At 37.3% G+C, this 21,273-nt stretch overlaps 1 protein-coding gene across 7 annotated transcripts in view; it reads left to right on the top strand.

The window, feature by feature from the left end:
• The window catches only part of CDK5RAP2 (CDK5 regulatory subunit associated protein 2), a 157,366-nt gene that overhangs the window by 78,734 nt on the left and 57,359 nt on the right, over nucleotides 1–21,273 (top strand). For all 7 annotated transcript variants that reach the window (XM_072631764.1, XM_072631762.1, XM_072631760.1 and 4 more), the window contains 5 exons: nucleotides 6,010–6,107; nucleotides 8,477–8,607; nucleotides 9,757–9,866; nucleotides 11,460–11,579; nucleotides 18,936–19,043. In XM_072631764.1, coding sequence (XP_072487865.1) covers nucleotides 6,010–6,107; nucleotides 8,477–8,607; nucleotides 9,757–9,866; nucleotides 11,460–11,579; nucleotides 18,936–19,043 — 567 coding nt within the window. The remainder of the gene's footprint in view (nucleotides 1–6,009; nucleotides 6,108–8,476; nucleotides 8,608–9,756; nucleotides 9,867–11,459; nucleotides 11,580–18,935; nucleotides 19,044–21,273) is intronic.

Below are 21,273 nucleotides of genomic sequence, written 5' to 3'. Positions count from 1 at the left end.
AAGAAAAGGGAGGTGTAGGTATTTGGGGCCACACACTGGTCAATGCAGTTATTCAGAATTGGGCTGTCTTTTAGTATTCTCTTAATTTACATTATTGGACTGTGATTATTGTTCTGGTTCTCCTTACTTCACTCTGTAGCAATTGCTACAAGATGAATTCTTTATTTTGCAGGCCGGTTTGGATCACATTAAAATTTTCATTGGAAATTGTTCAAAATAAGTGAAAATATAATACACATAGATAATACAAATTTGTAGTTTTCTAAGTTGGTATATTCCCCATTTCTGTTTGACACCACTGAAGTAGATGATTGCCAACGTCTCTTTCAGCTAGATCCTAGTGGGGGATCCTAGTGGGAGGGGGAAAAGGAAAGTGAAGGGGGACTTCGATTCTGGAGAGAGATAGAAGAATGAAATGGAGATGGCTTCAAAGTGTGATGGTGGGCCCAGATCTGGATGTGGATATAGCCATCTTGAAACAAAATAAGTTATTAAATTTGATTAATAATTTTGATTCATTTGTAGTTTATCTTTTATTAGTTGTATTTATGATGTCTGCAGAATTTTTTGTCTTTTAATTTTTGTGCGTTTGCACTACGTTCCCTGTGAGAGCTACATTTCCACATTGTGGAAGTGACCCTGGACTCCTAATAGCTATGCTAGCAGAGTGCTGGCTCTAGTGAGCCCTAAGTTGGAAAGGCTTTAAGTACAGACCTGGTAACATACTGTCTCGGATATAAGAGCCAGATTCACTAAATTCAGAGAGGCTCATCATTAGATGTTTGGCCACCAGGGGATCATTTGTTTTTGGCTATAGCAACTCGTGAACAATATGTCAAGTTGTGGAGTTGGAATATGAGAATGGAAGGGGAGTGCCCATTCCAGTGAAATTCACAGATTCTTGAAGTATTGAAGGAAGTTAATGCTATGAAGTCTATAGTATATAGAACTAATTTAATGTCAGATTTCATGGTGTTCCATGTGAAACTTGGTGATATTTAGCTTTCTTGTTGTTTTTCTTATATGTCTTCTGTTTCTGTATCACACTAATTTCTACATATGTTCTTTCCGCCCCAGTCTTACCCAACAAGCTATCCCTTGTGACAAAAATAAAAAAGAATAAAAATTGTAATTAAAAAAAAATTCAGCTAAACCAACCAACACATTGACCATGTCTGATAATCTATGCAATATTCTATACTGTTAAGCCTCATTCCTCACCTTGGCAATGAGAGAGAAATGCATTTTCTTAACTCTTCTTTGGGACCCAGTTTGATTCTTAGTTACATGGTGTACAGAATTGTCTGACAGTTTTTTCAGTTGATATTGTTCTAGACATCATGTATATTGTTTTTGTGATTCTCCTGTTGTCTACTCTTGTTCAATTCATGTTTTATGTTTCTCTGAATTCTTTGTATTTTCTGTTTTTTTACTAGCATAGTAACGTTCTATTACATTAATGTGCCATACTTTGCCATTCCCAGTCTACGTACACTTATTTTGTTTCCAGTTATTTACTACCACAAAATGTATATCTTAGAATATATTTGTGTACATGGAAACTTTCCTTTTGTCTTGCTCCGCCTTGGGATATGCGCCCAACAGTAGGATCACTTGATCAAAAGGATATTTTAGTAACTTTTTTTTGGTAACTCCAGATTGCTTTCCAGAATAGATGGACAATTTCATGACTCTACGGACTATTTATGATTATGTTTCTCTTTGTATAGTCCTTCCAGCATACTGTTTTCTTCTTACCATATTTATTGATTTGCTGGTTGTGAGGTAAAACTCAAGTTTTAATTTTTGTCTTATAAATGATTTGGCCCAGTCTTTCATATGATTGCTACTAAATTGTTCAGGCCTATTTGACTCTTTTTGATCCCATGGACCATAGCAGGCCAGTGCTGTCCATGAGGTGTTCTTGGCAAAGATCCTGGAGTGGTTTGCCACTCCCCTCTCCAGTAGGTTAAGGCAGAGGTTAAATGACTTGCCTAGGGTCACAGCTAGTAAGTGTCTGAGGACGAATTTGAACTCAGGTCTTCCTCCATTACTAGATAGCAATTGTTTATTCATATCTATGGGGTTATGTTTCTTGGTCCATTTTATATTTTTGTTAATTCTTTCTTTGTCTTGAATGTAAGACTCTTATCAGAGGTATTTGATGCAAACTTTTCCTAATCAACTATATACCCTAGCTGTACTGATTTTGTTTGTTCAAGAGCTTTTTCAGTTTCATGAAATTCAGAATACCTATTTTTTTCCTGCTCTCTTCTATCCCTTATTTGGTTAAGAATTCTTTCTCTAGTAATAGTTGTGCAAGATACCTCCATCTATAATCGTCTAGCTTTTTTATGATATGATCTTTCATATTTGAGTTGAGTATCCATTTGGAACTTTGTTTTATAATTTGAAATCATGGTCTACCTGGGGTGGGGAATCTGTGGCTTCGAGGTCATATGTGGCCCTCTGGGTCCTCAAGTGTGACCCTTTGAGTCCAAACTTCACAGAACAATTGAGTTTGGATTCAGTCAAAAAAATGCACTTGAGGACCTAGAGGGCAGTTCCCCACCCCTGATTCTAGGTTTCCTAACAGTTCTTGTCAAGTAGGGATTTCCCTAAGTGGTATATGTGTGTTCTTGACCATACTTAGTTTGTGAAAATGTATGAAATCTCAGAGATTTATAGTAAAAATTCACGGTCAGACTAATTTTTTTAAAATTGTGTATTTGCAGAATAATTTGTTACATTGTAGGGTTTTTTCTTTTTTGTGTATTTATTTTCCTTCCTTCAAAAACGTTATATTTCAGCTTGTTATAGAGGATGTTTGATGTCCTAAATGATGTAATATATGTAAGGCAACTTTTAAGTGCCATATAAATATTTGTTATTTTGTTTATTATCATTGTGATTGACATCTTTAGTGTCATTTGTGCTTTTATCTATGTGTTAATTATTGTAGAAACTTGAGGGTGAATGTTGGGTGATAAGGAATTGAAGAACAGAGAGCAAATATTTTTGTGATATTTAACTTGTCGTCAGTCATAATAGTTGAACTAGTTATTGATATGGTTGAAACATTGTAGCTGATACATCCTCAGGATTGGAATTAATGCAGTTGTCACAAGGCTGCTTTAAATGTGTTTATTGACTGTCTTCTTCACTGCTGGGAAGTAATTCCCCTTTCTACTTGAGCTTTGTTTCTTAAGATTATGGTGAACACATTGTAGTGGTTTCATTTGGGCCATTGAAGTTTGTATTGATGACAGACACTTGTCTCTTGCACTGGTTCATTTCCTGATTTTGATGAGGTGTAAATTCAACATCTCTTGTTCTTGCCTAAGCTCTTTGGCACTTGAATCCTTTTGAGATGAGACCTTTGGTTTAATCAGCTGTTCTGAAGAAGCCAAGTGAATTTATTCTAATGGGGTATGATTTAGTGTGTTAGAATAGGGTAATTTATGAAATGGCATCCTACATTTCTGCAGTTAATTTAGCTAACATGGGTGAGCAATTTTCTCCTAGCAAGAGGTTTACTCACTGTGGCTTATCTTAGGGTAGGTAAAATATTCTCAGGAATTCCTCTTCTAAGCATTCATATCATAAGTATTTTTTTGACCAGACTTGTTATGGGATTTTATCAGCCGACTGTCTTCCCATTGAACAACTCCCTTTTCCAGTGCAGATCAATATCTGCTTTCAAACTTAAAAGTCTTAGAGTGTTTTTGAGGCCTATGATGTCATAGAGGGGGCGAGCTTGAATCAATGTTTTCCTGACTTTAAGATCCAGCTGTCTCTCTCTATCCATTTTGCCTTGCCAGTTTTCATATAATAAATTTATTCATAGAATCAGAATTTTAGACTTGGAAATAAACTTAGAGATCATTTAGCCTAATCTCTTCATTTTACAAATGGAGAAATTGAGGCCTAGAGAGGGAAAATGACTTGCTTCTACATATATCTCCTTTACTCTACTCACACAATCACCATCTTTGGTTTGGCCCCTCATCACCTCTGTTCTGGACTATTGCAGTAATCTCTTTGGTCACACTTACTGAAATGACTCTTCCTCACTCCAGTCCATCCATTACACAGCCACCTAGCTGATTTTCCTAAAGCATAAGTCCGACTGTGCCCACCTCTTCTCCCCCCAATAAATAGGCTCCCTTTTAGCTCTTAATATGACCTCTTTCTACTTTTCAGTCTTCTTACATATTACTCCCCTCTACATATTCATTGATCCAGCCATACCTATATAATTAAATTACTCTTTCTCAGTTGTGAGGTCCCATCTCCTTTCTCTACCTTTTTACTTGCTGTCCCTAAAGTCAGGAATGCTCCCTCTCCTCACCTTTGCTTCTTGGAATCTCCGGTTTCCCTCAAAATTCAACTTAAGTGCACTTTGATAAGTGAAACCTTTTCTGATCCCAGGATCCTAGTGCTTTACTTCCCAAAATTACCTGGAATTTATTTTGTTTATATATGCTTATATATGTGCTAGGTTTTCTAGTACTTGACCCTTAGACTTTTCTGAGGAGGCTATATCGCCCAGGCAGTATTCACAGCATTGAGGATGGCTATGAATATGCTCTTCTGAATTGCAAAATATAAAAGACTTCCTATAGAAGGCAGAAGAAAAACATTTATTCAGACACCAGAAAGCTAAATCCATCACAGTAGCTAAAAACTTAATACATATTAGCACTGCTCGAGACAAAGGCGTTCCCAAGTGCGCTGCGCCCCCCCCCCCCCCTGCAGCACACACTCACGACCTTTGCTCATTCTAATGCTTTTCCTCTGCCTTTGCTGGACCTGCATTTTCTCTCTGCTCCAATGACTCTGACTAACTTCCTCGCTCAGGGTTCTGTTCCATCCTTCCTGTTCCACCCATTTGTCAAGCTTCTCCCACCACATGTGATTTAACAGGTCACATGGGCCTATTAACAAATGGAGAAGATCTTTCCACTTAAATTACCATCTACTTTTTGTTTCCCTGAAGGCCACAGGTCTTCAGAGGTCTTCACGGGTCTTCTTTAGGTCACAGAGAATGATTGTTGATAGTAAAACCCTGGAGTGGATCCAGGAGAGGGGACACCAGGGCCAACTCTGGTTTTCCTCCTCTCCTTATAGGTAACCTGCAGATTGTGGAGAGGAAGGTGTGGTAGCAACAACTGACTTAGTCCACCTGGTCAGTCTTCAGGATCTGATTGTTTACTCTGCCTGGTTATGTATATGGTGCACTAAAGTAGAAGTATGCAGGTGGAAGATTGCAGAATATCATATGAAATGGCATTATTGAATATAGAGGCACTTAGGAACTATGACATTCACCATGATTTTCATAAGACTGTGATATTTCTAGTAGTTAGGGTAAGTCACTTATTATGATGAAGCTGGTAGTTTAGCATTCTCAACACATAATTGGCAGCCAGTGCTTTTATTTTATCATGTAATCTTTTTGGACTAGAAATCAAATAGCATTTTTCTCCTAGAATATCTTGATTCTAGAAAAGCAGTAGTTTAGCAGACATCCAAAGAGCATTTTCAGAGCTTTTCCCCCTAGCGAGCTAATCTTTTACATAAGGCCCTCAAAATACCTGTCTTGCCATATCATTTTGGTTGGGTCGTTAATTTCCACACTTTCAAGAGTGAGGGGGCTGATAAAAAGCACTTTTTGTACTGTTGTAAAAATGATGAACAACTGCTCAGATGGGTGAATGTTTCATGACAGGCAAATAACAGAACTATTAGTCTTCTTTAATAACAGCTGTTTATATGTTGGATGAATAGCTTTCAACTTTAGTTCTGTACTAGATGATGGACAACTGTTCCTCATTCCTCCTGCAGATGGTGGTCTCTAACTGTTACTTAGTCAAAGATTGCCATAATTGTTTTTCTAAATATGTATTTTTCAAATCCTACATCTTTATATGTTTGCATGGATATTGTATACAGATAAATATTTTTAACAATCCTACCTTAACATCATGTGTCCATTGTTGTTTTCAGGAAAAGCAAGGATCTGAGTATGAAGAGCTGATTCATGCTTTGAAGAAAGAGCGGCACATTTATTCTGATTTAGTAAGAGCCCTGAAAGACTCAGACAGGTAAGTGTTTTAAAATCTCACACACAAAAGAATATCTTGGAAAAATCTTGTAGCATTGGTGATAGCAGCAAATCTATACCATTCGACATAGAAAAAGGACATGGAAAGTGATGGAAGTGGCTGGACAATTACCACTTTATCAGTTTATTTAGCAATCTGATTTACTTTCTATCAAGAAGACTGTGTTCTGAATAGGTTATCTTGTAGCTTACAATAAAGCTATGATGCAGTCTTAATTTTTACGTGAGATTTATTTTTGTCACTTGTGGAATTCATACCTTTCAGTACAATGTCAAGGCAGTAATGTCGGCTCTGCAGTTGAGAGACCCTGGTTCTGACCCTACTCTCCCATTAATTAATGATGGAACCTTAGACAAGTTACATTTTGTCTGTGAGCCTCCTTAAAAATAGAAGGTTGGACTGGATTATTCTTTGGGTTCCAATATTCTGTGCTCTAAAGTTCCTTCCATCTAAAAAATTCTAGAGATTTATGTTTAATAATCTATAATAGAAGAACATTCTGGACAACTTTAAAACTTCAAATTTGGAGAAAATGAAAGTATGAAAATATTCAGCTTAAATTGTGTTCATCCTCAGTGTTGTCAACATTAAGTATGTCTTCCTGAATGTGAGCCTCTCTTAAAAGCCTTGTATACCATGGAGTTATCCCATCAGGGATTAAGGCAATCTTCAGGAATGTTAAGAGAAAAAGAGAAAATTTGATTTTAATTGTACAGTTTGTTCAACTAGCAGTTCAAATATATTTTAGAGGGCTACTGGACCACATAGGCAACTGTGTTCACTACTGTGCTTGACCAGAATTACTGAAAGCATTGGATTTTGCTACCAGTTTTATGAAAAGAAAAAACAGGTCTAGGTTAGCTGATGGGATTGTTTCTTAAATTGTAGTTGAATGCTGCCAAGGTTATTTACCAGGGGAATAACTACCAAGGATTCTTAAAAGCTTTTATGTTTATTGAATGTATGTCTTGTGGTGCGTTGCATAGTGTCTGCTAATGTCCTGTTATGCTTTATAATTTATGCTTTATATCTTGGATCACAAATATGGATGGGTCCAGTCTTCTTGGGCTATATGAAAAAGGGTGGAAGAATCTCTTTTTCCCAGCTTGGCAGTGGTTATCCTTGGGAAGACAGCTACAAAGAAAATGACTAATTTTTTTCAGTTCATGCCTTTTAGTAAAAAGAATATTACTAATAATAGCTAACATTTATATAGTGCTCTAACATTTGCAAAACACTTTACAGAGATCATTGTATTTGATCGTCAAAGCAGTCTTATGAAAGAGGCACTGTTGTTCTTGTTTTATAGCTGAGGAAATTGGAACTGAGAGAAGTTACATGATTTGCCCAGAATTAGACAGCCATGGAGTGTCTGGGCTTCAGAACTAAGTCTTCTGGACTCCCAAGGTTCTGTCCACTTACTACTTTCCTTGTGCTTTTTAATTGAACAAAAACTTTTCACCATTAGGACTGAAGATGTTCCTACCCCCTTAAGTCATCAAAATATGATCCTTTTAGAAGAGAGTGAGCTTGAAGGGACCTTAGAATGTAGAATATTAGAGAAGAGAAGCTGTTAGAACTCTTTCTTTTAGAGATCACTTGGCTCACTCTCTTTATTTTCAAGTGAAAAATAAGCCTGGAGAGGGGAGAGGTCTTGCCCCAAGTTCCATAACCGGTTAGGGGTCATAAAGAATCACTTTCCCTAGAGAAGAGAAAGAGGGGACCTTTGTATAGCTTTCAAAAAAGCATTACTATTTTTGTTTGGGGGGGAGCATTAACGTTAGATCTAGGTGTGTATACTTTTCACCTTGTCAAAAAGTAGAAGAGAAAATGAAGCAATCATTTCTCCCAGTGCCTAATAGCAGGAGTTTAGCAAAACATTCTTTTTTTCTGGTAAGATTCCTCCTCAGTGCTGTGCTGTGACATGATGGTAAGATTTTCTCTCTGCCTTCCAAATTGATCATTATTATTGTCATGAGATGGAACCAGGGAAAAGTTCTGAACAGAGTTCCCTTATAGGGAAGGCTGCTTTACAACATACAGTTCTTCAACCAGTCAGCATAGAAGATTAGATATAATGGTTTATTTTCATCTCAATAGAGATTGATTTATGTGTGTAACTCTGTGGATGAAGAGGAGAGAAATGTCTGAAGAGGGAAGTAGCAATTGCTTCTGTGGAATACATCCTTTAGAGAAACCTTTGTATCAGATTATGGGCTATGGCATAAGAACAAAATCTTTTTCTCTGGAAGGAAGACTTTCTAGGTCTCTTAACATATAGTATATTTTATAATTATGAAGTAACAAAATGTGTTTGATTTTATGATTTTTTGTATCTTGCTTCAAAGTATCAACAGTGTGCAGGCCGAATTAAACAACATTTTTTCACTGCGAAAGCAGCTAGAAGATGATGTTCTGTCTTACCAGACCTTGCGCAAGACACTGGAGGATCAAATTAATGAAATTAAGAGGCAAGAAGGTACAGTGACTTGTAAATTCATGGTTAATTAGGCTTTTTCCTGTGTTCCATCCCTTTCACTTTGACTGCTTTATGTGAACTTTGAGGTGGTGAGGACAAACACAGAATCTTTGAAAATTTTATTAATAACTCTGCTGGCCTCCATTTTATTTTTAATACAAGTACTCAGCTGCTTCAGCAGGCAACATATATATGCACCTTTTTTTTTTCCCCCTCTTGCAGCAAATTTTAGTATTTCAAGCTGCTTACAGTTCCTGTCATCAGAATTTACTGTTTTCTGCATAAGTTAAGGATCCCTGGCTCTTTGTAATCCTGTGGCTGGAGGGTCACTTTCCCAGCTGGGGAATTTTCACATTTTTACTGTGATCTGATTGACAGCTCTTGTTGAGAGGCACAGACTCTGTATACGGTGATACACACTTAAGAAGAGCTGATAGAGCCATGTCAGGGAGATCTTTTGTCAGTTTGAATTAAGCCAGTTCAAGACATTTTATGGTTCCTTTACCTAAGAGCAGAGTGTCATCAGAGATTTAATTCTGTTGGGATGGAGGCGAGGATCTGATTTGACTTTGATTAAAGTTAAATTCCAAATGTAGCTGTGTTTGCCCACATTTCTTTAAGGGTTTGAGATATCTGCTAGATGAACTATAACCTATTTGGAGCAGATAATTATATAGTTGCTGCTATGTATAGATTTACCTTCATCTTAGACTCATGCTTAAGTCATTCATGGTCTCACTCCTCTGTGAAGAATGTGGGGCCAGTGAGTATAAGTTCTGCAATGCAGTGTAAGTGCTGTAACTTGGTTTACCTAGAGTCTCTCCCTTGAGGTTTGCAGCTAATGTTCTCATTATCTTAACTAATTAGAATAATTTGAGGTCTTGCTTGCAGTGCATATTTTCAAACACAACAATTATTGCGTAAGTTATAATTCAATTAGAAAACTGGTAAGCCCAATAGGATATGGCAAATGCCCCAAAGGAAAAGAGGGGAAAACAGTCTGTCACTAAAGATAACAACTTCTTTCAAAGTGCCTCTGCTTGCCTTTATAGAGTTAAGTCCAAGGTTGGCTTTGTTAGAAGGCTTAAATTTTTTTTGTGTGTCACTCATTAATAATATTTCTGACTTTCTTTTTTTCTCTTTTGACAGAAGAATCCATTTCATTTTATAGTGATCAGACGTCCTACTTGAGTATTTGCATTGGTGATCGTGATCGTTTCCAGACAGAACATTTGTCTCTAGAAGAACTTAAACAAAGGGTATTTAGTGGGCTAATTTGCTCCCTTTTAGAGCTGAGTTTTTTCTTCATCATTTCTAGCAGTAGTCTCAGAAAAAAGGCCCTAGATTCAGGAACTTATATTACTTTTCTCCCTCCCATTAAATAATTTTGCTAAAACAGTAAAGGTTTACATCATCTTTGAACTGGAGGTAATCATGTTAGGTTGCCAATCAGTGTTAGCATTTCTGGAACTCCTTGATTTTAAATACCCTCAGAGTCTGTGTGACATTAAATTGACCTGTTAAATTGGCATGATTTATGTGATTTCATTGCTTTGGAATCCATAGGTAACTGAGGGTAAGTCTGAGTATATTGAGCCCGGATCTTAGTTGAGTTCATACAGTGATGGTCAATTCCACTAAATTAAAAAAGTCCATATATAGCATATATTTATTAAGTGCTGCTTGCATGCCCAGCACTGTTGTAGGTACTGTGGACAATATAAAAGAAATAGAAATACCAGCCAGGCAGAAAATGTGGGTAATACTCATGAAGAACTTAGTCTTGTTAGGACAGGCAACATACAATACACAGAAGAACAACGACTAATAGAAGCTAGTACTTGATAACTGGTGGTTCATAGTATGAGTTCACTGAGTTCAGCAAAAGGATAGATGAATCCATTTCTCTTCTGAATAGGGACACCAGCCTCTTGCATTCATGAATAACTTGGTATGTGTGACTGATTTTTATGGCCCTATAACTTCTTTTCTCTGGATCATTGTAGTTTTTTTCCCCTCCAAAATGCCAAAAAACAAAACTAAAAAAGTTCTTAATGAAAATGTACGAAAGGAAGAAGGCACAGTTTCCTAATTCAGATGTACTTATTTGCCCACTTCTTTTGTGAAAGAAGGCTTTTCGGTTTTGTTTGTTTCCGTCTTGTAGATTTTGTTCATACCCTTTTCCTCTAATTTCTTTCACTCTCATTTTCTACCTGTTGAGAATCTATTCATTCTTCTAGTCCTAGTTTTAGTGCCATTTTGTTCATGAAGTGTTCCTTAGCTTTACAGTGAACTTCCCTCTCTCTGAGTTCTTTTAGCACTTATTGCTTAAGCTGTTTATTGACCCCTCAGGGCTTAAAGACATGATAAGGTAATGAGACTGAATTCTTAACAAGCAGACAAAAGGAGGGGAAGAAGGACAGGAAAGAAGAAAAAAGGGGAGGGTGTGTGGGGAGGGTTTGGGGAAAGACAGACACAGAGAGAAGTAGTGGTGAGTGTGTTTCCAATGTGTTAGTATGTTTCCAGAATCTCCTGTTCATCATCTACACTATTAATTCATTCTGCTTAGTCATGGTCAAGCTTAGGAGAGTCCCATTTCCCATTTTGGCATTCTTGGGGAGCTAGAAAGGCCCCGTTATTCTCTTTGATTTTTTTGATTTTCCTGCCACTTGATGGAGTAGGAAGATGAAGTCAGTTATGTGATAGTTTGATGTGGTCTGAGTATATGAGGAAGATAGAGCAGCTCTTAATAATTATGGCATTGCATAATTTGTTTAGTATTGGACCCCTGCTTAAAAAATTGATTCGTTAAAATGAAGTCTACAGCTCTTCTTTCTGTCTTCTGCATTTAGGTTCATGAACTGGTGATGCTTGTAAAGGCACTGCACTCGGATAACCAAGACCTCAGGAAAACACTTTTTGAACGCTCCTGTTTGGGTGCACAGGAAAGTGGTACATTAGCCCAAAATGAGGTAAGAATAAAGTCTTTGCTTGTTTAAGATTTGTTTCATTCAAAGTTAAAAATAAACTGTATTTTTAAAAAAGTCTCCATTTTTCTATCTCCCTCAACCTGGGAGTGCAGGAGCTTTTCTCAGGACTGATCCCAGAATTGGTCAGTTCAGAAGCTTTGATCTGCTCCATTTTTCTGAGCTGGGTGGACTCAATCCTCCTTAAGCAGCCTGTTAGTTCTCTGTTCTTGGGGCTTAGGGGGAACACTTGATAGGCTTAGCCCAATGTAGCTCAGAACTCCTGAACTCAAGTGATCTGTTGTGAACTGTTATGTCTGATTTATTAGAGCATGTTTTTTGTTTTTTTTTTTTCAAAAGGCTGAATCTGTTGGGGGCTTCAGGAATTTAGCTCTTAAGTGGTAGTAGGATCAGCTTTTCAAGCAGGCATTTTGCCATTGAAGTGATTCAGTGAGCTTGGTTTTGAATTCCCATGCCTCTTATGTAGAAACCAAAGCCCTCAGAATTTGAATCATGCTTATGTATGGTGGTCACAAAGATGAATCCAGTTTCACAGTGCTGCCTTAGCAAATTGATGTAGAGTTATTGAGATACTTTGGTAGTATGAATGTAGCTTTTATCAATTGCTGGCTAAAAATGAATAATTTATTTTGAGTTTTGGAAGGAAGACTTCATTGAATCATTTGTGTGGGCTTATTTGTCATTAAAGGCACTGAAGACCATTTATCTCACCTCAGATTTAGCGAATGGATGTCTCATTCACCTTGGGGACTCACCCTTATAAGATATTGTCAGTTTGAATGCTCATTCTGATGAACTTTCGTCCCTATGAATTTTTTTTTCCTGGTATGTAATGAAGGTGAAGGTGAGGAAGATCATCATTTGCTTCCCTCTAATTTCTGTACCTTCACCTAAGTTCCTATGGAAGTATACTGCAGCTTGAAATGTATTAGTGTGTATTGTTTCAAATACAGCTGATCTGCAGAATGTGGCTGGCTCTTTCATTGTTAGCTGGTATTGTTACAGAAGATAGCTCTCTTCCCCGTGGAGAGTGTGGCAGGGTGCAACAGGCACTTCTCTTACTTCTGTCCCTTGGGGTACTATATAAAATCTGTTCGGTTTTATGTCAGCTTTAAGCAAGCCTAGACTGGAAAATAGATGAATGTAGACCATGGCTCCATTGCCCCAATTTTGCCTCTTTTCCTTGGCTACAAGATCAAGAGAAGCTCAAAGGTAGTTTATGTCACTCTCGACCATCTGCTTTCTTTGAGGAAGAGAACATTATTGATTCTAACCTCCGGGGCACCAGATAATTTTGAAAACTAAGCATATTCTCAGCTTGTTGAGGAAAAAAGCAGTCTCTAGTTTTATTTCCTCCAAGGAAATGTTTTTAATAATGAGGTTATTCTCAGAGTTCATTTGATCTTGAAATTGTGGGATTTTATTTTTTGGTTATTGCCCTTTAAAAAAATAACTGTTAAATGTGGTTCTAACTCTTTAGAAAGCATCTTCTCTTCCTGTTCTGAGATATTAATACTAAAAATATTCAAATTAGAGAGATTTGTCCTAGTGCATTTTAAGTCCTTGTCACCTCTCTCCTAGACTATTACAGTAGCTTAATTGGTCTCCTTAACTCTAGTTTCTACTCTCTCACATTTGTCTTTCATATAGGTATTAAATTAATATTCCTAAAGCATGCTCCTCAACAAACTTCAATGACTCCCTCTCATTGCTAAGATAAAATACATACTCTTTTGGCATCTAAATCCCTTCACAATTTGACTTTTTCACATTTATACTCCCTGTCATACCTTCTGTGTTCCACCCAAACTAGTCTGTTTCCTATTCTATATTCTTCTCATTTCATTTCCTTTTTCTGGCCTGTCATGATGTGATTCTCTTCCTTAGCTTCATTAAGAATTCCAAGCTCTCTTCAGGGCTCAGCTTGAGTGCTTTTCCCACACAAGACCTTTTCTGAAATCACTACTTGTTAGTGCTTAGTTAGTTCCCCAATCATCTTTTTATTTGCTTTGTACTTTTCCCTCTACATTATAATATAAACTCTTTGAGGTCTGGAATTATTTTGTTTTTGTTTTTCTGTCTCCAGTATCTAGTAAAATGCCAAGCACACTGCATTAATAATGCTTAAGTTAAATTTTCAATATATGCTTCAATTTGATATTGTCTGTGAATTGCCCTATCATTTATAGCCCTACTTCAAGTTGAAGTCCCTTTGTCCCCTAAAAATGGAATTTGAAGATTAGTGTGGAAAGGATTAGACATCAGAGAGTGATGTCATATTGATGATTATCTTTGGGGAAAACAAAGCAAAACCTTGCTTCCATATACTTGCTTACCAGTATAAGAGAATTCTTTTTAGATGTGATGGTCACAGGGTAATTGGTGACTGGTAGAAACATACCTCTCAAGGGCTCAGTGAGTCAGTAGCATTTTTTTTTTTTTAACCCAAGTGCTGACCACTTGAGCATTTTGAGGAACTGTGTACAATCCTTCCCTTCAGGTAACTTATGATTAGAAACATTTTTTAAGTTTTAGAAAGATTTTCAATAGTTAACTATAAAGACAAATTGGAACCTGTTTCCAGAGGAGGGCTACTGATATGGTGATGATACTCCAAGTATGATGCTATCTGAAAAAGAAGGTGATGAATATTCTCTTCTAAAGAAGAGAAGACTCAGGGGAGACCTGTTTACTGTTATCCCATAGCTTTCATGGGAAAGAGGGGGCAGATTTATGGACAGAACAAAGGGGCAAGGTGCAGGGAGGTAGATTTTGACTCAAAATAAGAAAGCATTTTCTAAGTAGAGCTATTCAGCAATCAGATGAGAGACATTCAAGCAGAAGCAAAATGATCACCACCCCAAATATTTTAGAGAGGATTCCTTCTTGGTTTGGACTGGATGATTCTTTCCATTGCTATGATTCTGTGAGTTTGTGCTTAATTCTAAACTGGCCAGATAGTTGAGTTTGCTGGATTAGATTAACTCTATGGATATGCTGATACATTGCAAATTTTCATAAACATGAATGGGAAGGATACTGATGTATCACTACAGTTGAAAACCTTGCTTAATTAATCTTAGAATTTGGTTACCCTGGCATATGGAATATCATGGTCAACAATTATACTGAAAAACATTTTTGTCTAATAGCTCACATTTTTAGAGTGATTTAAAATTTATAATGAGTTTTTCTCTACAACAACTTTCTGAGGTAGCTAGTGCAAGTGTAAGTATCTCTCTTTGATAGATGGGGTCACTGAAACTCAGAAGTTAAGTGAATAGTCCAAAGTTATGTAGCTGCTATGGGGTAGAGCCATGTCCAGTGTGCTTTTCTCTATCTCATTCCTCACTTTTAGAAATCTTTCTTAAATTATCTTATTAAATAGAGTGTATTGAATATAATTCAAGCTTGATTTAATGATTGAGGATCTTGGAGTACTTTAGGATCATCATTTTGAGTACCAATTCTCTCAAGTCTTGAATTGTAAATGCAGATGTAGAAAGTAGATGAAAATTAGTTACATGTGGGCTGATTCCAGGATTAGTTTTGACCAAATCCTAAACATTAGTTTGTTTTCTTCTGTTGTGTCCCTTTGGAAGTGGAATTCAGAAAACAAAATTCAATTGATTTGGGATTCCAGTGAATTGCTTTCCAGTCAAGTTTGTTTATGGTAAATAGAGAATATGTACAAGATGAAAGCTGGGCTTAGAGGGTCATAGAATTGACTGACTGACCAATGTGCAGTGATCCACTAAGTAAATCATTGGAGTATATTTCCACAGCTCTGAAAAGCTCTATCTTTTTCTGGGAATGACCAGTTCCATTTTTCACTTGGAATAGCCAAGCCCAAGTAGCTTGTGAACATAACTGCAAATCCATTGGAGAGGCCATGGTATTGTTACCACAGCCCTCTAAAGAATCATTTTTTCCCCCCAGTTCATTTATTTATTTTTAGTTTTCAACATTCATTTCCACAAGATTTTGAGTTTCAAATTTTCTCCCTATCTCTCCCCTCCCACACCCCAAAACACCATGCATTCTGATTATCCCTTTCTCTAATCTGCTCTCCCTTCTATCATATCCCTCCCTTCCCTTATTCCCATCTTCTTTCTTTTCTTGTAGGGCAAGATAGATTTCTGTACCCCATTACCTGTATTTTTTATTTCCCAGTTACATGCAAAAACAGTTCTCAACATTCGTTCCTAAAACTTTGAGTTCCAATTTCTCTCTCTTCCACCCTCCTCATACATCCCCTCTGAGAAGGCAAGCCATTCAATATATAGGCTATATAGATATAATTTTGCTTAGAGACTTCCATAACAGTCATGTTGTGAAAGACTAACTATATTTCCCTCCTTCCTATCCTGCCCCCCATTTACTCTATACTCTCTTTTGACCTTGTCCATCCCCAAAAGTTTTTACTTCTAATTACTTCCTCCTCCCATTTGCCCTCCCTTCTATCATCCCCTCCATACCCCACTTATCCCCTTCTCTCCTACTTTCCTGTAATATAAGAGAGATTTTCATACCAAATTGAGTGTGCGTGTTATTCCCTCCTTACACCAAATGTGATGGGGGCAAGCTTCACTTTTTCCCTTACCTCCCCCTTTTCCCCTCCATTGAAAAAGCTTTTTCTTGCCTTTCTTATGACAGATAATTTGCCCCATTCCATTTCTCCTTTTCTTCTCCCAACACATTCCTCTCTCACCCCTTAATTTTATTTATTTAGATATCATCCCTTCCTATTCAACTCACTCTGTGCCCTCTGTCTATATATATGTGTATAATCCTTCCAACTATCCAAATACTGAGAAAAGTTTCAAGAGTTAGAAATATTATCTTTCCATGTAGGAATATATAAACAGTTCAATTTTAATAAGTTTCTTATGATTTCTCTTTCCTGTTTACTTTTTTCATGCTTCTCTTGATTCTTGTGTTGGAGAGTCAGATTTTTCTCTTCACTTCTGGTCTTTTCATCAAGAATGCTTGAAAGTCCTCTATTTCATTGAATGACCATTTTTTCCTTTGAAGTATTATACTCAGTTTTGCTGGGTAGGTGATTCTTGGTTTTAATCCTAGTTCCTTTGACTTCTGGAATATCATATTCCAAGCCCTTTGATCCCTTAATGTAGAAGCTGCCAGATCCTTTGTTATCCTGATTGTATTTCCACAATACTCAAATTGTTTCTTTCTCGCTGCTTGCAATATTTTCTCCTTGACCTGGGAAGTCTGGATTTTGGCTACAATATTCCTAGGAGTTTTTCTTTTCAGATCTCTTTTAGGAGGTGATTGGTGGATTCTTTCAGTTTTTATTTTACCCTCTGGTTCCAGAATATCAGGGCAGTTTTCTTTGATAATTTCATGAAAGATGATGTCTAGGCTCTTTTTTTGATCATGACTTTCAGGTCTCTCTTCGATCTATTTTCCAGGTCAGTTGTTTTTCCAGTGAGATATTTCATATTGTCTTCTATTTTTTGCATTCTTTTGGTTTTGTTTTATAATTTCTTGATTTCTCATAAAGTCATTAGTTTCTATCTGCTCCATTCTAATTTTTAAAGAACTATTTTCTTCAGTGAACTTTTGAACCTCTTTTTCCATTTGGCTTATTCTGCTTTTTAAATCATTCTTCTCCTCTTTGGCTTTTGGGCCTCTTTTGCCATTTGAGTTAGTCTATTTTTAAAGGTGTTAATTTCTTCAGCATTTTTTTATGTCTCCTTTAGCAAGCTGTGGACTCTCTTTTCATGATTTTCTTGCATCACTCTCATTTCTCTTCCCAATTTTTCCTCCACCTCTGTTACTTGATTTTCAAAATTCTTTTTGAGTTCTTCCATGGCTTGAGACCATTGCATATTTATTTTGGAGGTTTTGGATGCAGAAGCCAAGACTTTGATGTCTTTCTCTGATTTTCCTCATCTGAAAGGATGGAAGAAAATACCTGGTCACCAAGAAAGTAACCTTCTCTTGTCTTATTCTTTTTCCCTTTCTTCAGCATTTCCCCAGCCAGTTATATTGTCAGAGGAGGGCATACTCTGGGGACTCATAAGTTCTCAGTTCCTTCAAAAAGGCACAATCAAGGGAGAGGAGTTTACTCCCCTCCTAACCTGTGCTCTGGTCTGGGAGCAGCTAAAAGCACTCTTTTCTGAGAATAGAATTCCCTCTCCAAAGCCTCTGCCAGCTCCACCAACCAACCAGGGCTCCTCACCCCAGGGCTGCCACTCAGGGCTGAGATCCAGATCAGCTGCTCAATTCCCCCAGGGTCTTTAGGCCAGGGCTCCAACAATGGAAGCTGCTGCTGCCTGGGGCCGGGGCCAAACTACTGCATTCCCTTCTCTCCCTGGTGAAAGAGCTTTCTCACTGACCTTTGAAGCTGTCTTTGGCATTTGTGAGTTGAGGAATCTGGGATTCGTAGCTGCTGCTGGTGGTGCCTTGAAACCTTTTCCAGTCCTGTCCATGCCACTGCACTCCCCACTCCCTGTACAATAGACCTTTCCTGTCCGCCTTCCATGCTGCCTTGGGCTGGAAATCTCACTGCTCTGGGATTTGTTTAGTGTCATTTTTTACAGGTATTTTCTGGGCTGTGGGAGGAGAGCTTCTAGAGTTGAGTCCTTTACTCCACCATCTTGACTCCGCCCTAAAGAATCGTTTTGTAATCTATTATATAATTACTATAGAAATTTCCTAAATATGACTTTTTAAAAAAAAGTGTTGCAACTTAATATGGTCTTTTTAAATAAAATGCCCTTCATTCTAAAACTAGACATATTCTTCTGACTTTTGTGTGTTCATTAGTGATTATAAGTCTTTGTCAGCAAAGTGGCAGTATAACTGATACTGTCCCTTTCTCATTTTGGATATATGACAGTTGAGAGAAGTGGTTTGTTTGTTCTATAAATAGAAGTGATGCATTCATTTGACGTGTTGTAAATTTCCTTTAATACCTTCTCAGGATTTTGTGTTTTTAATTCCATCAATAGTGGTCTCCTTAATTCTCTATACTTTTGTGTAATTTGTGAGTGAATTTAGCCTGCATGGAGAGAAGAAGCATCAGCATAGCAAGAGAAAAAATACTCAGTTTCAAACAATTTGATGAAAACATAGAGAGGTGGTAAGAAAATGTTTCTGACTTGTTTCTTAAGGAAAGGAGTCTATAAATTGTCCTTGGTTCTAGGTAGCCTTTTTTGGTTTTATTGGAATTAATGAGCCTAACTGGTTAGTTTTTATTTTAGCATTTTGACTTTTTAAAAACTTTGCTTTTTATTATATGTTATCACCTTATAAAATATTCATGCAACACATATTTTTTTTTATTCCATTTTCACATCATTTTATCTTCTCTAGATCCTGGGGAGTAAAGAAGATGAGGAGGATGCTACAAAAGCTGAAGATGTTGATGATGATGATGATAAGAACTTACTGAGTTGTCCCCAGTCAGTGTGGGGCAGTGAGGTAGGACTGTATTTGCAAGTCTGGAAGTTAACACCCTCTCCTATCCCTCCTCATACCCCTCCAACATCTTTATTTTATAGTAGTATTTTCCACTTTTAATTTGCCCATAAGTTGTTACTACATAGAATATTAGCAGTTGAAAACTTAGAAATGGGGAGACTCAGAGAAGTGAACAGATTTGCCCAAAGTCACACAACACTGTGAAGTTGTTGAGTAGGGTACAGATCCTTGCCTTCTGCCTCCTAGGCTTGGGTTTTTTTTCTTGGTCTCACTGCCTCTCAAAATGGAGCTCACTTCAGTGACAAAACAGACTCACCTTTGGCTTCCCCAGGACTTTCACCAGAATATATAATTATTTGTAGAGTTAGAAAAGGCAGTTTTAATCACATAAAGGTTAGCTGCTTCTCAGAACTTTTGGGTACAGCATTTTTCTATATTTCCTTGAAACAGAACCCAAAAGGCATTTAATTTTTCTGTGCCTAATCTCTGAAATGTTGGTATTGAACTGGATTTTGAACGTCCCTGCTAGTTCTAACATTCTACATTCTGAGGTTCCTTCTAAATCTTAGTTTCTTTGATTGTTCTGCATTTTTGAACAAGAGATAGAGGGTTAGGGGAAGGGAAAGGTGAACCTATAGGTTTGTTTTTCATGGATGGTGCAAATTTAGATACAGTTCTGTTGAAGAGATGGAGGGAAGGGACATTAAAATTAAGCTACTTTATGCTTAGCTGGAGTCCCTGGCTTCTACTTTGTATTAACTTTCCTAATCAGGAGTCTTTAAAGCTGGATAGTGATAAATAATTCATTATAAATAAGGGGATATATTTTTGAGAGGTTTGTGTTCGATTAAAAAAAAAAAAGCCCTTAGTATCAGAAGCAGTGAAGTAGGAGGAAAATTGCCTATAGGAAATTTACAGCTTTACAATAAGAGAAAGAATATTAATTGCTGCACTTCAAGGCATGTCTAGTACAAGCCTTAACTAGATTCCACTTCATGCAGTTCCCAAGAGGACTCCAGTGACATAGGAAGGTGGATTGATAAATAACATCTTCCCGGGATTTATGAACTATCCACCTTCCTAATTAGACAAACCAAAGTGAAGTTAATTAGTATGTGTACATAAGGAATGCAGAATTATAAAATACAATGCAAGTCTAGATAAAATATTTAGTGGCTCACTTATACTACTCTCTTTAGTAGTCTTTCATAGCACCTATGAAGATCCCAGAGCACTTGCAGTTTGATTCATATAGAGAATGCTTAGTAAGTGCCTGCTGTATTCAGTGCACTGTACTGGATATTGGAGGGAAGATAGAAAGATTAAGAGACATATCTCTGCATTCCAGGAGCATACCCTCCAGTAGGGGAAGTAAAACACTTAAATAAATAAATATACAAATTAGAACACAGGAGTATAAAGTGCTCTCACCTGGAGCCTTTCCTGTTCTACTTAGTCAGTGGTACTCTCTTCTTTCTCAGCTTAGCATGTATTTATATATTCATTGATAGTATAACCAAATTCCCCAGTAGAATGTAAGTCTCTTGAGAGTGGGGACTATTTTTTGTCTCTTTCTCCAGAGAGTAAGACAGGGCCTTGCACTTATGGCCTTAGTGAATGGTTATTGAGTTAAGTGAGATCAGATGAAGACAAAATCACGTTGGAGCTGGTAACTCTTAACTCTCTGTCCCTGAGGCCTGCCTGGAATGGCCTTAAGTAAAATAAATTTTGACCATGTCCTTCGTTCAGCCCTCACAGAGATGCTAGAATACTCTGGATGAGGCTCACAAGGAATTTTTCCACGGTCACTGAGCCAATCTGTGAGAGAATTGTTTGTGATAATATATGTAAAGAGCTACTTTGGTAAGGTTGTATAATGTATGTCAAGTGCTTTGCAAGCCTTAAAACTCTGGATAAATGCCAGCTGTTATTATTGTTGCTCTTGTTATTATTAGGACATACACCAGGTCTTAGCACACCAGTTTGGGCATCATCTAGTAGACCAAGGATTGGAATTCTCTGACAAGTGCTGTGCCAGAGTTGTGACTTCTTTCCTTCCAGGATCGTGGAGTTTAGTTTAGCGATAGAAGCAGACTTGAACGTGTATATGTCGTTGATAAAAGCAGTTGATGGAGGGGATGATGCTGCTATTGGAGGGAACACTAATTATGCTCTTGAGAGCTCTCACAGATGGTCAGTCTAGAGATTCTCAAAACAGGAGCAACAGCTA

The sequence above is a fragment of the Notamacropus eugenii genome, chromosome 1, assembly GCF_028372415.1.
Source record: "Notamacropus eugenii isolate mMacEug1 chromosome 1, mMacEug1.pri_v2, whole genome shotgun sequence".
Taxonomy (NCBI): domain Eukaryota; kingdom Metazoa; phylum Chordata; class Mammalia; order Diprotodontia; family Macropodidae; genus Notamacropus; species Notamacropus eugenii.
This window is presented reverse-complemented; position numbering and strand designations above follow the sequence as displayed.